This window comes from Arvicanthis niloticus, chromosome 6 (genome assembly GCF_011762505.2).
Source record: "Arvicanthis niloticus isolate mArvNil1 chromosome 6, mArvNil1.pat.X, whole genome shotgun sequence".
In the NCBI taxonomy this organism is placed as follows: domain Eukaryota; kingdom Metazoa; phylum Chordata; class Mammalia; order Rodentia; family Muridae; genus Arvicanthis; species Arvicanthis niloticus.
Genome location: NC_047663.1, coordinates 89360030 through 89373514, shown reverse-complemented (window position 1 = coordinate 89373514; position 13485 = coordinate 89360030). Strand labels below are relative to the sequence as shown.

The 13485-nt window shown below is 56.7% G+C and overlaps 2 protein-coding genes across 6 annotated transcripts; both read left to right on the top strand.

Moving 5' to 3' along the window:
* The first annotated feature begins 1423 nt into the window (after positions 1 to 1423).
* Prr35 (proline rich 35) lies at positions 1424 to 9804 on the top strand. 5 transcript variants are annotated; one of them, XM_076937116.1, is made up of 3 exons: positions 1424 to 4743; positions 7577 to 8685; positions 8960 to 9804. In XM_076937116.1, the coding sequence occupies exons 2-3, from the start codon at positions 7616 to 7618 to the stop codon at positions 9603 to 9605; spliced, it is 1716 nt and encodes a 571-aa protein (XP_076793231.1). In that variant the 5' UTR covers positions 1424 to 4743; positions 7577 to 7615; the 3' UTR covers positions 9606 to 9804. The 5 variants fall into 5 exon arrangements, with proteins under 5 accessions (XP_076793231.1, XP_034362314.1, XP_076793227.1 ...); XM_034506423.2 differs by lacking the exon at positions 1424 to 4743 and adding an exon at positions 4756 to 5031; XM_076937112.1 differs by lacking the exon at positions 1424 to 4743 and adding an exon at positions 4756 to 5174.
* A 2-nt stretch (positions 9805 to 9806) lies between these two features.
* Nhlrc4 (NHL repeat containing 4) lies at positions 9807 to 13385 on the top strand. Its single transcript, XM_034505077.2, has 2 exons — positions 9807 to 12425; positions 12909 to 13385. The coding sequence occupies exons 1-2, from the start codon at positions 12170 to 12172 to the stop codon at positions 13058 to 13060; spliced, it is 408 nt and encodes a 135-aa protein (XP_034360968.1). The 5' UTR covers positions 9807 to 12169; the 3' UTR covers positions 13061 to 13385.
* Positions 13386 to 13485: the final 100 nt, after the last annotated feature.

Genomic DNA, 13485 nt, shown 5'->3' with positions numbered 1-13485 from the left:
GCCAGTTCTGGGTATCTTTGGCAGCCAAAGGCCAGCTTCTCTAGAGACCCCTTTCCTCTGCCCTAGTCACCTGGCACACAGCATGGTACTGGCCTCTGCAACTCCAGCCCCAGAACAAACTCAAGAGAAAGGCCAGGACTTTCTCAGGGCAAGATGGAGGTCCAGCCACTGCATGCTCAAGTGCTCTGGTTAGTCTCAGCAAACACCTTTCCTTCCCTCCACGTGGACCCCAGCATATAGGGAAGAGAGAGCAAAGAGGCATCCACACGGGAGGTGCACACATAAGTAAGACTCTTGGACTAGTATTGGAGGGACCTGGCTCTCCTCAAAAGGCTGCTTGATTCTGGTTAGAGTAGGAGGCCTCGAGGAGGGAGGTAGGCAGACTGGTCAAAGCGGACTTTACACTATAGTGTCAGCAGGCTAGGCTAGACTTGGGTTGACTGTCCTGTGTCCTGTGCCCTGTGCAGGAGGTCACAAAGCCCAAGAGAGCAGCAGGACTAGTGATTAGCACTATGGACATGGGTGTTGTAAGGCTCGCTGCCCCTTGTCTGTGTCCGTCTCATCTTCATGCTTCTGCTTCTGTGTTGATGGTCCCAGTAGCCATCAACCTGTTCTTGCCTTTCCTCAAATTCCTGGTCCTCACTGGCCCTGTGTCCCTCTGGTCCTCTCTCCTGGGCCTACTGTCTTCATTGCTAGCCATTGTGGCCTTCCCAGGGCAGGCAGTGGCATGTTCTCACTTGCGAGGCATCCCTGTCAGAAGCACTTAGTGTACAAATTAGCCATGGCCTCCCTGCCTCCCTGCGCAGAGCTCTGGGCACTGGGCTGACAAGGCTGCAGCTCCCGGCCCTCTTCTACCTGCCTGGGGCACACAACAGCCTGGTGTGGACCCCTGGCCACTACCCACAACCAGGCAGGAGGTGCCTGCTGACCAACAAGAAATCTCCTGAACCCCAACTTGGAGTTAAAAGGGGTACATACCTACCACAGGGTTTATTCAGTGAAATTCTGGGGGCTTCAAAGCTGAGGCTCAGCTCTTGGATTACTCCAAGATTGGTACAAACCCTAGTGTTGAGAGGGCCTGAACATAGGGCCAGCTGACGGCCCCCACTGCCCCACCCGCCATCCTGCCTGCCATTCAGGCAGGGAAAATCATCTGTGACAGGCCCAGGAAGGCTGGCCCCGGGGGCCGCAGAGCAACGCACACAGCTCCACTTCCCAACATATGGCTGCTGTCGGCCCCAGGCACTGCTCAACCAGTGCCAGGCTCAGAGACCGGGTGGGGGCCTTGGCAGCCTGAGCTTGTCCCACCCACCTGGACAGGCCGGCTGCTCCCTAAACCCTCTAAAGGAAGCCGCCCCTGTCCAGCTGGAATGCTCCCATGAAAGGGAGTTTACAAATAACACACACACACACACACACACACACACACACACACACACACACACAAACTACACCTGGCTCAGATCCTTCAGGGAATATTGAAGTCGCACCCATCCAGTTGCCCAGTACAAAATGGCAGCCCTTTCCTAATCCAGGTTGTTGGATAAGCCAGCATGTCCAGGAATAGATCGATCAGAGCCCAGGGAGAAGATTCCCCAGGCTTCTCTATGCCCCCTTTATGGGCCCCACCCATGCCCTACCCTCCAGAGCCTCGGCTCTCCCTATGTAGTCTCCAGATCCTGCTGCCTCTCCCCCTTTACTGCGTACTCCTACACTGTGGCTTCCTGGGGCCATCCAGACCTGCAGCCTCCAGCTGGTACAGAACCTCAGGCATGATCCCATCTCTGCAGTCAAGTCCTCAGCCTGCCTACAGTCCCCAAAGACACTTTAAATGTACAAGAGAAGCAAAACCCCAAGGATATCTCTTTCTCTCTGGAATGGGGATTTCGCATGGACTCTGGATGTTGCCATGTGTCTTTTACTCATAAGGTGCAAAATGAGCCACGGTACACTGTGTGGCACTGACCTCTAGGGCTTCAGAGTTGCTGCCACTCCATGGAGTCCCTCTTGCACGGGCTTTAGACCCTGTCTGGCTCAATCTACTGTCTGTCTACCCACGGTGGAGAACCCCCAGTCCAACCCCTACCTGTCTTGCTGAGGGCTGCAACACTGAGGGAATGAGACAGTGCAGAGTCCAGGATCTTCGTCTAGCTCACAAGCTCCCAGCATGCACAGGGCCAATGCTAACGGAGGTGACAGGCAGGCAGCCATGGGCAGATCAAGCAGAGAAGGTTAATGACTGAAATAGGTAAGCTTCCAGCTGAAGATAAAGGCAAGGCCCCCTCCAGGAGAGAACACCAGACCCCTGTCCTAGTGAGGGACCCTTATTCAAGCCAGGAGCGGCCTAAGACTAGGGGTTCTCTCTACTCTTGAGCAGATAGGGCTGCTGCTTAGAGAATGTGGGCAGGGTCTCAGGTTCAGACTGACAAGCCCAAACACAAAGCTATGGGGTCTCAGCCACGCATCAGGAGGTAGAGCCATCTCCTAACGCTTATGGTCTTCCCCTCCCAAAGGGTTGGGTAGAAGGGCCAAGAAGAGGCATCATCTGAGGGAGGAGAGGAAAGGGCAATTGTGAGAGGCCGTATGTGCCTGTGAGCCCCTTAGGCAGAAGGTGGGGGGCTTCCAGGAACACCAAGCTCTTCAGACCTCCATGAGCAAGCCCGGAGCTCAGGAGTTCCTCCCTCTAGGAAGCACAAAAAATATGTCCAGGAAAAAGATACCTTAAGGGTTGTTTTGGGTTTTTTGTCTTTGTTTTTGTTTTTGTTTGATTTGGGTTTTTTTTTTTTTTTCTCCTCTCACCCAAATTTCCTAAAAGGCCTGTCAGAGGTGATACTGCTGGGCATGTGGGCCCCTGCACTTCCCTCCTGCTTTTCCCATTCTGAACATCAACATGTTCTATTTGTCTCCCTTCTCTTGGCCTCCATAGAGCTGGCCAAGGCAGTGAGCATCCCTAGGACTGTCAACCTCATAAGTGAGATGCCACACGGCATGCCTCTTGGTTTCTTCCACAGACCACAGACTCAGTCACCTGAGCTACACCAGGCTTTACTCCCTGGATGCTGGAGCCAGGCCTTCTCTGGACAGTGGCCACAACCTCCAGCCTGCCCCTATTGTCAGACAGGCTATTCCCTAATTCCCAGAAAGAGGATGGCTAGAGAGTAGAGCTGTCCTTGAGAATAAAGGGCGCATGTCTAGTGTCCCCACTCTCCTTGTTTCAGAGTGACCTGAGTCTGCTCTCATCTCTAGTTAGTGCCCATGAGGAGCTGGTCTTCTGGCCCCAGGACTACTGCCACAGTGACCATTCAAGCTGTCTCCTGGCCCCAGGCCACCTGCATGGTCAGCTGACTAGCTGGGCCAGGCAGGCAGAAAGGAGCATGCTGTGCAATCCGTAAGGCCACTTCCAGCTCTGGATGCCCCCCAGTTGGGGGTGGGCTGCCTTTGAGGAAGGTGGCATGGAGACAGAAGGAAACTAGACTAGAGAGGCCCTGCTCCTTGACCAGTAGTAACCCTTGAATTTTGGCCAACAGCTGGGTCCTGGCCATTGTGTCTGCCACACAGACATGGGACCAGAAGTATTGAACACTTGCTGCCCTGAACCCTATGTATGACTGCCCTACGTACCAACCCCAGAATCTCTAGAGAGGTTTCACTTCTTCCACAAATCTCAACTGGGGAAGTCCCAGGAACCAGTAGTGAACCTGGAAGAGTCTTAAGATCCCAAGAGTCTTTTGACCTCTGCCTCCATAGGGCTAGCCTGGGGCAACAATCACCCTTCCATGCTTGAAGTGCCATGCAGCACACCACCTCTGGGCTAAGGTATCCTCCCCAGTCACAGGCAGACTCCAGGGGCGGGGGACAGAGACAGACAGAGACACACAGAGAGACAGAGAGAGATAGACACAAAGAGAGTGGGAGGGAGGGAGAGATAGATTATCTGTCTCTACCCATGCCATGCCCACATGCACCCCTGAAACTCACCAATTGGGCAAATTTCCCTGGGACCTGGCTAGAAATGTAAGCCCAGATGTTAAGTTTTGACAACCCAGGAGCAGTTCTGGACATGAAGACATTAAAGGAAAGGGAGTTCCAGCATTCACTGTGTGCTCGGCATTCCAAACCCTCCTGGGTCCTTTGTCACCCCATAGCCCTTCCAGGAGAAGCCACCAGTGAGGATGAGGCCCTTCAGATAGTGGGCACTGGCACTGGATCTCTCCTGAAGCAGGGAAGAACCTCCTAGGAAGTGGAGAGTGAGGGCTGGGAGTGGCATGATGTGTCCAGGGGTAGGGGTGTCAGTGCATGGTGACCATCAGCGGGTAGAGCAAGGGGTGTGGGAGACGCCTCCTGTTTGGAGTAAAGGAACTTCACAGGCTCTCTGGCTTGCCCAGTGGAAGCTGGCAAAGACATACAGACTACACCGCCTGAGCTCTGGGCTTTGGTCTCTCCTGGTCCGCTCTGGAGGCTCCCTGTCCTAGGGTTCAGCCCCGAGGCCCTGATTTGGGTGGGCAGGCGGCTGTCAGGGGCCAGAGCCCTGACTGATGCGTGCTGACGCCCCCTCTTGCTGCTGCGGGGACCCGGGAGACTTGGCTGCCTCTGCGCACCCCCGCGGCAGCCTGCAGGCGTCGGGGGCGGGGACGGTGCCAGGCGCCCCTCACTCGGGCCCTGCACCTGCGCGCCACTCCAAGCTCTTGCGGCACTGTGGCGGGTCCGGCCTCGCTCCCTCCAGGAGCCGTCCCAGCGCGTCCGGTGAGTGCGCAGGGCGGTGTGCTAAGAGGTGGGAGCCGTCTGCCGCTGAGGCTGGCCCGCCTCCCGCGCCCAACCCGGTCGGAGGTCGCTGCGTTTGGAAGCTCGCGCTGTGGCGCACGCGCTTCTCTGCCAACTTTGGTGGGCGCCTGCGAGTCGGCGTCGGGGAACACAGGAGGCGGCGGCGGCATCGGGGAGTTGCCACCGCTTCTAGCTCTGGACCTCAGTTACCCCGCAGTGTTCACAAGTGGGAAGTTGGCCCCTTTGCCTGGCGTACACTTAGCAGACGCGGTAGGCTCGGTTCGGCGGACGCGGTAAGGTGGGCGGGCGGCACTTCCCGCGAAGTTAGGGTTCTGGCTCTGGACGGAATGCATGGAAAGAGCTGCTTGTGATCTCAGCACCGTGAGGGTTCGTCAGGGCGGCGCCCGCAGCGGGTAGGCAAAAGAAAGGTGCTGGGGGTCCCAGCTGTCCACTTCAGCTCCTGCGCCCATCCCTGTAGGACGTTGAGTCCCAAGAGGGTCAACGGATGGGTGGGCTGGCCCTTCCAGCTCTTAGTTCTCCAGATCAGGCACGCAGCCAGGGAGCGCATGCCAGGTCATAAGTTGGGGTTGGGGTTGGGGCTGGGGCTGGGGCTGGGGCTGGGGCTGGGGCTGGGGCTGGGGCTGGGGCTGGGGCTGGGGCTGGGGCTGGGGCTGGGGCTGGGGCTGGGGCTGGGGCTGGGGCTGGGGCTGGGGCTGGGGCTGAGGCTGGGGTTGGGGCTGGGGCTGGGGCTGGGGCTGGGCAGGATGAGTGTGCCTTTGTGTATGTGTGGCTAGTGTAGGGATGTGCCCTGTGGTGGACCAGTGCCCAGCATCCTCTAGGTCTTGGAGAGGTCAGCACTTCGGGTGCCTGGTCTGGAGGGAAGCACAGGAGGAGCCCCAACCCCTGGATTCAAGGCCCCAGGAGGACCCCCTAGTCCGGGCTGGGAGGTGGGTTTAAGTGGTAACACCAATCCGCACAGCTGTGTGGCTCCCAGGGCTGGGTGATCGATGGCCCCTGCACAGACGCCTCTGTCGCCTGAGCACACATGCCTATCTGTCATCATATCTTGTGGAAGGGGTGGGGGTGAGGAGGCGGGGGGGGGGGTGGCGGGATGCAGGCAGAAGAGACTGCCTGTATACTCGCCAAGTCCAGGCTGGGTCTGCAACCCCTCGGGGGTCCCCTGACCCTTTCCTGAGCCAGCATCCACCTCCCAACCTTGGAGTCTCCCTCAGCCTATGTTTGCCCAGCCATCACCAGAGCCCAGGCTGGCCATGTGAACTCCCTGTGCGGTTCACAGTCTTTTGGCATGCAGTGCTTTCACCCTTCTAGCTGCCTACCTAAGAAGGGGTGCCCACCTGATCCTTGGTGGGAGTAAAGGTGAATATCTATCATGGGCAAAGTGTAATGGCCAGCATGCAAGAGCGCTGAGTTCAACAACTGCCTTCCACTCCCATCCCTGCTGTTCAAATCATACGGCACATGTGTGTCTGCATCCATGATGAGTCTATGACCAAGTGTGAGTCACAGCCATGTCTTCACGTATTTTCGGGCATACTCTGTAATGTAGGTAGACTCTGGTGACGAGGCATAGCCATTCTGAGTGGGAAGTGGTATGGATGTGTGTGCCCTTCGTGGCACACCCTGTGCCTGGTTAGCTCAACCATGCAGGAGCTGTTCCTCCAGGCATAGAACAAGGATTCCTTGGGAATCTTGCATGCTTGTATGCACATATCCAAAGCCTGTGTGCACACGCACCATGCACAAGCTCGAGTGCTGGGGTAGTGGACAGCCCAGGTGGTGGCCCAGATGGAGTGAAGAAAGAAGCTTCTGAGCCAGTGTGCAGGACGTGAGGAGAAGAGGGTCTTGGCTGAGCACGGTCACTGCAGGCTCAGTCACTGACCTGCCTGAAGCCACCCAGATGGAGCTGGGTTGAGCAGGTGGCTGTGCCATGGGGCCATGCTGTGACATCCACTCCCCACAGCCTGGGTTTGCTTCATGTGTGTCTGAACCCCCCTGAGAGACCTCCAGTGCACACTCAACACTTCACTAGGCGGCTCGGGTTACACACATGCACTCTCACACACATTTGCACACATAGTGTTTGTCAGATCTCAAAGTTTCTGTTGGTTTCTAATCTCAGTGATTTGCTTCAGTTTCTGGTGGGGGCAGGTGGCTCAACCAAGGAAGTGTTTCTAGAGGGCCATAGGACTGGTGGCTCTGGCAACACATGGCTGCTCTCATTCCTGTACCAAATGCTCAGTGGGTACCGCCTGGTGCAAAGAGCAGAGACTAAACGGAGACCAATTATCCCCCAAACTGGCCTACAGGGCCAGCTGGGACCCAGCAGTGGGGATTTGTACAGGGTCACTTGGTAAATAAAATACACCCAGTTAAACTTAATTTCAGATAAACTATACATATTTTCTCAGCAACGACTTCTAGGTCCTCCAGAGGCCCTCCTTACGTTTCCAGCTTGTCTATGTCTGCCCTGGATCATAATGCCTAGTCGCCTCCATTTTCTCCTCCCCCCCCCTTTTTTTTTCCCTTTCTTTTTACAGAAGCTCACTGTGTAGCTCTGAATGGCCTGGATCTCAAATCAATCCCCCCTGCCTCAGCTTCCCAAACTATGGGATTACAGGCCAGTGCCACCACATCCCCTCTCAAAAGAATGAAGGGTCTGCACAACAAAGGTCAGAGGCCTTTGAGGCGAGGCAAACTGGGACTTCATGGGTTCTGACGCAGGGACCCCTAACGAAGAGGAGCAGAGAGTGCCAAGGCCTGGTGTTAATTGGGTCCTTGTCTTTTCTATCTGCAGGTGGCCATGGTGTCCAGGCTTGCCTGCTAGCAGGCTGCCATGTCGAAAGAGGCAGGTTCATGCCGAATGGGCACTGGGACAAGGGCACGGTCACGGAAGCCCAAGAAGCCACACTACATCCCGCGGCCCTGGGGCAAACCCTACAACTACAAGTGCTTCCAGTGCCCCTTCACCTGCCTGGAGAAGTCACATCTCTACAACCACATGAAGTACAGCCTCTGCAAAGACTCCCTTTCTCTGCTGTTAGACTCCCCTGACTGGGCATGCCGCCGTGCGCCCCCCTCACCCAGGCCTCGAGTGTCCACCCCCAACTGCTCCACAGACTTCTCCGACCCTAGTAGCAAACCAACTGAGCCAGATATCATTGTCACCAGCAGCTTTTCCCAGCGTCGTTGTGGCAGGGGCCCCAAACCTGGACCAGAGGAGTCACCAGGGTCACTGCCCCCTCTGGCTAGACCCATCCGGAAGGATCCAGGTACCAGTGGCCTTTTGGCAGAGTCATGGAAGCCAGGACTGAGTGGTGGCATGCTGAGTGGAGCTCTAGGGACTATAGCTACAACAACAGGTTCTGAGAGTGGTGTCCCCTGCTACCCACCACCTGCCCAGGGCGAGTTCCCTGAAGCCCAGAGTCTCCACTTATCCTTGCTGGGTGTCAACTACCCTCTTGGCCCAGGCCTCTTCTCCTATCTGGGGCCCTCACTGGCTGCTGCTGCAGCCCACATGCCCTTCCTGGCCTCAGCAAGTCCCTTGCTGCCTCCCACAGCCTTCCCAGCCCCACAGACACCTGAGCGACCAGGCCTAGCCCCCCGCCTGTACTACCCGCTGCTACTAGAACACAACCTAGGACAGTCAGCAGGCAGGGCTGCCCCTGCCAAGTCCTCTGTGCCCCTCAAGGGGCCTCCTGGGGCTCTGGCTGCTCCTGGGCTGCTGAAGGTGCCTGTGCCAGGGCCCGGGGGACCCTGGCCCCATGGCACTTCCAGAGACCCAGGGCATGAAGGAGAGCTGGGACGCGTGACTCAGAGCAACCCGCAGAAGAGGCTGCCTGCAGGCAACATGCCTGAGCTCCCAAAGGGCCCCTTGAACTTGGCAAAATTTGGCTGTCAGAGCAGGTGGGTATCAGGAGCTTTGGGTCCTAGCATGGGAGTGTCAGGGGTGGGCTGGGTGGGAGGCTAGGCCATCTTCATCTAACTCACTAGGAGTAGAGATTTCAGGGCAGAGGGACCTGATACTAGAGAGTCCTTTTTTCTTCTTCTCTATGTCCTGTTCTAGACTGGGGCCTCTTACTTTCCCTGGTGTATGGGTGGCACTGAGCAGAAGACACAGGATGGGGCTAGGGGGACATGAAGGGGAAGGATAGCCTTTTGACTGGCTTCTACTTCTCAGCCTGCCGACAGGCTCCTCCCTAATACTGTGGCCTGAGGACAAGGAGCCAGGTGACCCTGAGGCCTCAGGTCCTGAGGTCCACCTTCTGCAGCAGCCACAAGGCCGAGTGCTAGGAAGTTCAGTCCCAGTGGGAGAGGACCTGACCCAGGCCTTTGGTGACTACGCCAGGGTGGAGCAGTGCTTGGGGCAGCTGGCACCGGCTGGGGGTGTAGCCCCCAGACCACTTCGGGAGCAGCTTGGCAAGATTCGCCGAGAGCTGTTCACCATCCATCAGGCGCTGGCCCGGGCAGCTCGTCCACTGGATACACCCTTGGACCTCTCAGTGAAGCGGGTGCCTACCAAGGGAACTGAGGCTCCTGCAGAGTCCTGGGGGCTGCATGATCCAGGCCCCATGTTGGCAAGGGGGACCTCGGAACCCTCCAGCATATTGGGCCCTGTACTTGAGCCTTTCTCCAGCCGCACCACCAAGTGTGAGGCTGACTCCAGTGTCCCTCCTCCTGGCCTCCCCCTCCAGGCCCCTGAGGACCCTGTAATTCCTGGTAGTGGCTGGGGTAATCGTCTTGGAGCTGGCAGCTCCCAGACCCCTAAAGATACCCCGAGCTTGCAGATCCTCCCAAGTGCTGACGTCTGTTCACAGCCACCATAGAGTATGGGTTCCTCCCCCTGACCTGGGCCCCATTGTCCAGGCCTGTCCAGTGTTGGTGTGCATGTGTTCTGAACAGATACCCCCCGCCCAGATCCCCCACCAGCCCATGGTAGAGACTTATCTATGTGGTCACATGGACATAGCAAGGTCATGATTTATTTATTGAACAGAGTTGTGGATATTAAAATAGAAACCTCCTTCAAACACTCTTACTTACTTGAGTCTCTTTCCTTTTCTGTCCCTGTATAAGCACCTGGCACCCTCAAGGAAATGTCCCTGGCCTGAGTATCCCAGTGAGCAAGTCCTGGACACCATGCTGGGGTTCACCTTTGGCCTCAGAAATCCTTATTGTGGATTTGGTTCTTCTAAAAAGTCTGGGACCAAGGGGTAGAGAGGCAGACATGGCAGGATGACCTGGCCTGTTTCAGCTCACTGGGGATGGGCAAGGTCCCTTGCACGTCCTTGGGCCTGAATCCATCCAAGCAGCCTAATGCCAGCTTTGCCTGTGGTGGCCAAAGCCTCCTGCCTTCTATGGCTCCAGGCTGCTCACCCCGTGTGGCCTTCCTGGGCCCCCCGCCAGCCCCTGCAGCCATGATAGGCATCGGTGGCCTTCACAGCTCACTGCTCCCTTCCCAGTACAGCCCTGCTTGGCCTTCCATAGGCCAGAGTGGGAGACAGCCAGGGCTGCTGGGGCCCCCCAGCCATAGCAAATCACTCTTCTCCCTGGGGAGCTGAGCTGTAGCCCACCCAGGAATGCCCTGAAGTATAAGCTGCCCTCAGAGGAGGCACTGTTCTCACTGGGGCTGGACTGGCCAGGCTAGGGCCAGTCCGAACAGGACCTTCAGCTGCCCCATTAACTACCTACCTGGTGATAGCATCAGGAAGCCACCCCACTGTGAGGCATTACAGGTGGAGTTGAGGCTAGAGTTCTAGCTGGCCAGCCCAGGGTGCTGTGGGGCTGTAGGCCAAGGTTGACAAAAGCTAGCTGGGCACAGTTGACCTGGAGGCTTCCTGGGGAACTGCTGAGGGCAGAGCCAGGGGTCCCAGAAACCTCAGATCTTAAATCTGAGGCACCTTCCTCAAATCACCCCCATGTGCCTACCACCCTGCTTTCTGATTTCAAGAGGCAGCAGCATCACCAGACTCACAGGAAGAGACAGGACCAGCTTGACTTCTTGGTGGAGCTGGCAAGAGGGTGATCAAGGTGTGATCCTGACACAAATCTCCTGCCTGGAGGGGTGGCCTATAGTTGTAGAGGACTGAGGTACCTCCTGGAACAGTCAGGCTTACCCAATGGAGCTATATAGGGGCAGTACAAAGTGTTCAGGGTAAGGACAAGGCCCATGTGAAGACCCAAGCCAGAGGGTGCAAGCCTGGAGTTTGGAACTCAGCACAAACAGCTCAACTCATCCCTGCAGGAAACTTGTCTGGTAACTCCTCCCCCAGCTACCCTCCCCATCACCCCCCTACACCCAAGCTGTCTCCAACAACAGAGGCCTGACCCAAAGCCCTGAGGCCAGTTAGCCCCAGGTAGGAAGTATCCTGATGTCTGTGGAAGGGGCAAGGGGTGAGTGGAGAGCCCTGGGAGCTTGGGGTTTGAATGTCTCCTTGGCTAAAGCAAAGGGACTGTGTGTGGTGAATGGGGGGGGGGGGAGCACTAACAGGAACTTGGGCCATTCCTATAAGGAGTCATCCCAAGGCTGGGAATGCCACTTATCTGCGTCCTCTCCTCCTCCTTCTCAAGCCAAGACACAGCTACATATGCGATTTGAGCCTTAGAGCTAAACCTTTGTCCCTCTTGAGTGCATAGTGTCTCCCAGACCACTGCTGCAGACACCTAGACACCTGTGTGGTCGTTGCGCCTGGGACCAGGTGAGCACTCAGAACTAGGAGGAACAGAACACAAATACAAGCCAGCCTTCCCCTCCACCTCCCACCTCACCTCAGCTCTTTATCTACAATGGGAAGGTGCTAGAGCCCATGAGCCACCATCTGCACACATGGATGTTCCAACTCTTTTGCAGCTGCAGAGAAGCCAAGACTGTGACTCTTTGCTGCCCTGGGCCTCCCATCTGTCCTGACTCCTTGACCTCCTGGGCCATGCCACCCCTACCCCCAGCCCCTTACTCTCAAGAGCCTGATCTCAGGCTGGACCGACTTAGAGATGCCAGTTACTCTTGTCAGCCTTGGCTGCTGGGACAAATCCTGGTGCCATCAGGGGCTGCAGGGAGCCCCTGAGGCCTGCACTGCTCCCCAGATGACCTGCTCTTCTTGACGGCTGGTGCTGCATCCTGTGTTCATGTGCTGGATCTTGAGGGGCACTCCATTTGTCAACTACCCTGCCGCATTCCTAGAACTGGAGCCTTTGTCCCAGAGGATGTGGCCGTGACAGCTGCAGGGCTTGTGATGGTCAGTGACCTCATCCACAGGGCTGTGTAAGCTCTCCAGGAAACTTCCTGGGAACCCCAGGGCTGCTCGGTGACTGTAGGCACGTTCCTGTCCCCCCAAAGGGCTGGCTATGGATACTCTTGGCCACTTCCTGGTGACAGACCACTTGCCTGGAAATGTGCACAGCTTCACGTTCAGACCAACCCGGAAGCCCCTTGCTCCAACCTCCATGCCTTTTTTGGGTAGGTCCAGGGCCTGTCGGGGGCTTTGCGGTGAGTGAAGAGTTTGGAGATGTACAACTGTTTGGCAGTGCCCACCAGCCTCTGGGCTCCCTAGGAGTCCTGACTGGACATAGCTTTGGCCATCCAGCGGGTGTGTGCTCTGATGCAGAGGGTAGCATTATTGTGGCTGATGAGCAGAGGCACCAACCCAGTCCTTCCCCACATTCAAAATGAACGCCCCTCCCACCCCCCCGCCCCCAGCATCCCACTTTTCTGACTAGGGATGTAGTCAGTTGGTAGGGAGCTTGTCTAGCCTGCACGGGACCCTGTGTTCAGTCCCCAGGACCTTACAGACCGGTGGTAGTAGTGCATATCTGTAATCGGAAGGTGGCCGCAGGACGAGCAAAACTTCAAGGTCATCATCCTTTGCTACACTAGGATTCTGAGGCCAACCTAGCCTATAGGAGAACCTGTCCAGAAAGACATTTTTGTCCCTGTAAATGCTTTCCTTTTTCATTTCTAAAGGAGGGGTAAATCTGTTTCTGCTCTTTACTGGAGTCGATATATAGGAATGCGCCTCAGCCGGTGCCCCAAGAATCTTCCAGCTAGTTCCCCATCAGGAGGGGATGAGGGGCCTCTCGGTGCCCTCAAGTTCTGGACAGCAGGCCCAGACAGACCCACAACCGGTTCCCAGTCTGTTTCCCTGGGGTTGGGCCACATATCTGCTTGTGGTTGGAGGGACTAGAGAGGCCCTTGGGTATGGCCTGTGCACCCCAAGGCCAACTAGTGGTGGCAGACGTGGGGGACAACTACATCAAGGTGTACCAGTATATGGCCTACGGGTAGGCTCTGGGGAAAATAGCCCTTTGCTATGACTGGCCTGAGTCCCTTGTACTATCATGGAAGGTTGGGAGGCTCCTTCAGGGCTGCTGAGCCTTCTTCCTGACACCTGGTCTTAACTGGCCTTGTGATTTCCTCTTGGCAAGTACTCCTGTCTACACAGAAACCATGAATCACCATCTATCAGGTTCTCCACTTCCCTATTCAGTATGCCCATAGCTTTTCATGCCCCCGGAACTTCAAGGGCCACTCCATCCCTGGCTCTGTTGTTAGCTTGGGTCTCAGGAGGCCTGAGCTTTGAGGTGACACTTGAAGCTATAGATGCTGGGTGCTGAGGCTGTCTGCCAGCAGATAGCTAGGCAAGATCTCCTGCCAGGTGCCCCAACCCCTACATCCTAATCAGAGGCAGGCAGGCAGGCAGGCAGGGAGGG

Bases quoted from the DNA above. Each gene is read 5' to 3' on its own strand.
- Prr35 (XM_076937116.1), top strand. From the start codon at position 7,616: ATGTCGAAAGAGGCAGGTTCATGCCGAATGGGCACTGGGACAAGGGCA. The intron at 8,686-8,959 runs GTGGGTATCAGG...TCTACTTCTCAG, and splicing joins AAATTTGGCTGTCAGAGCAG to CCTGCCGACAGGCTCCTCCC.
- Nhlrc4 (XM_034505077.2), top strand. From the start codon at position 12,170: ATGTGCACAGCTTCACGTTCAGACCAACCCGGAAGCCCCTTGCTCCAA. The intron at 12,426-12,908 runs GTCCTTCCCCAC...ACCGGTTCCCAG, and splicing joins TGAGCAGAGGCACCAACCCA to TCTGTTTCCCTGGGGTTGGG.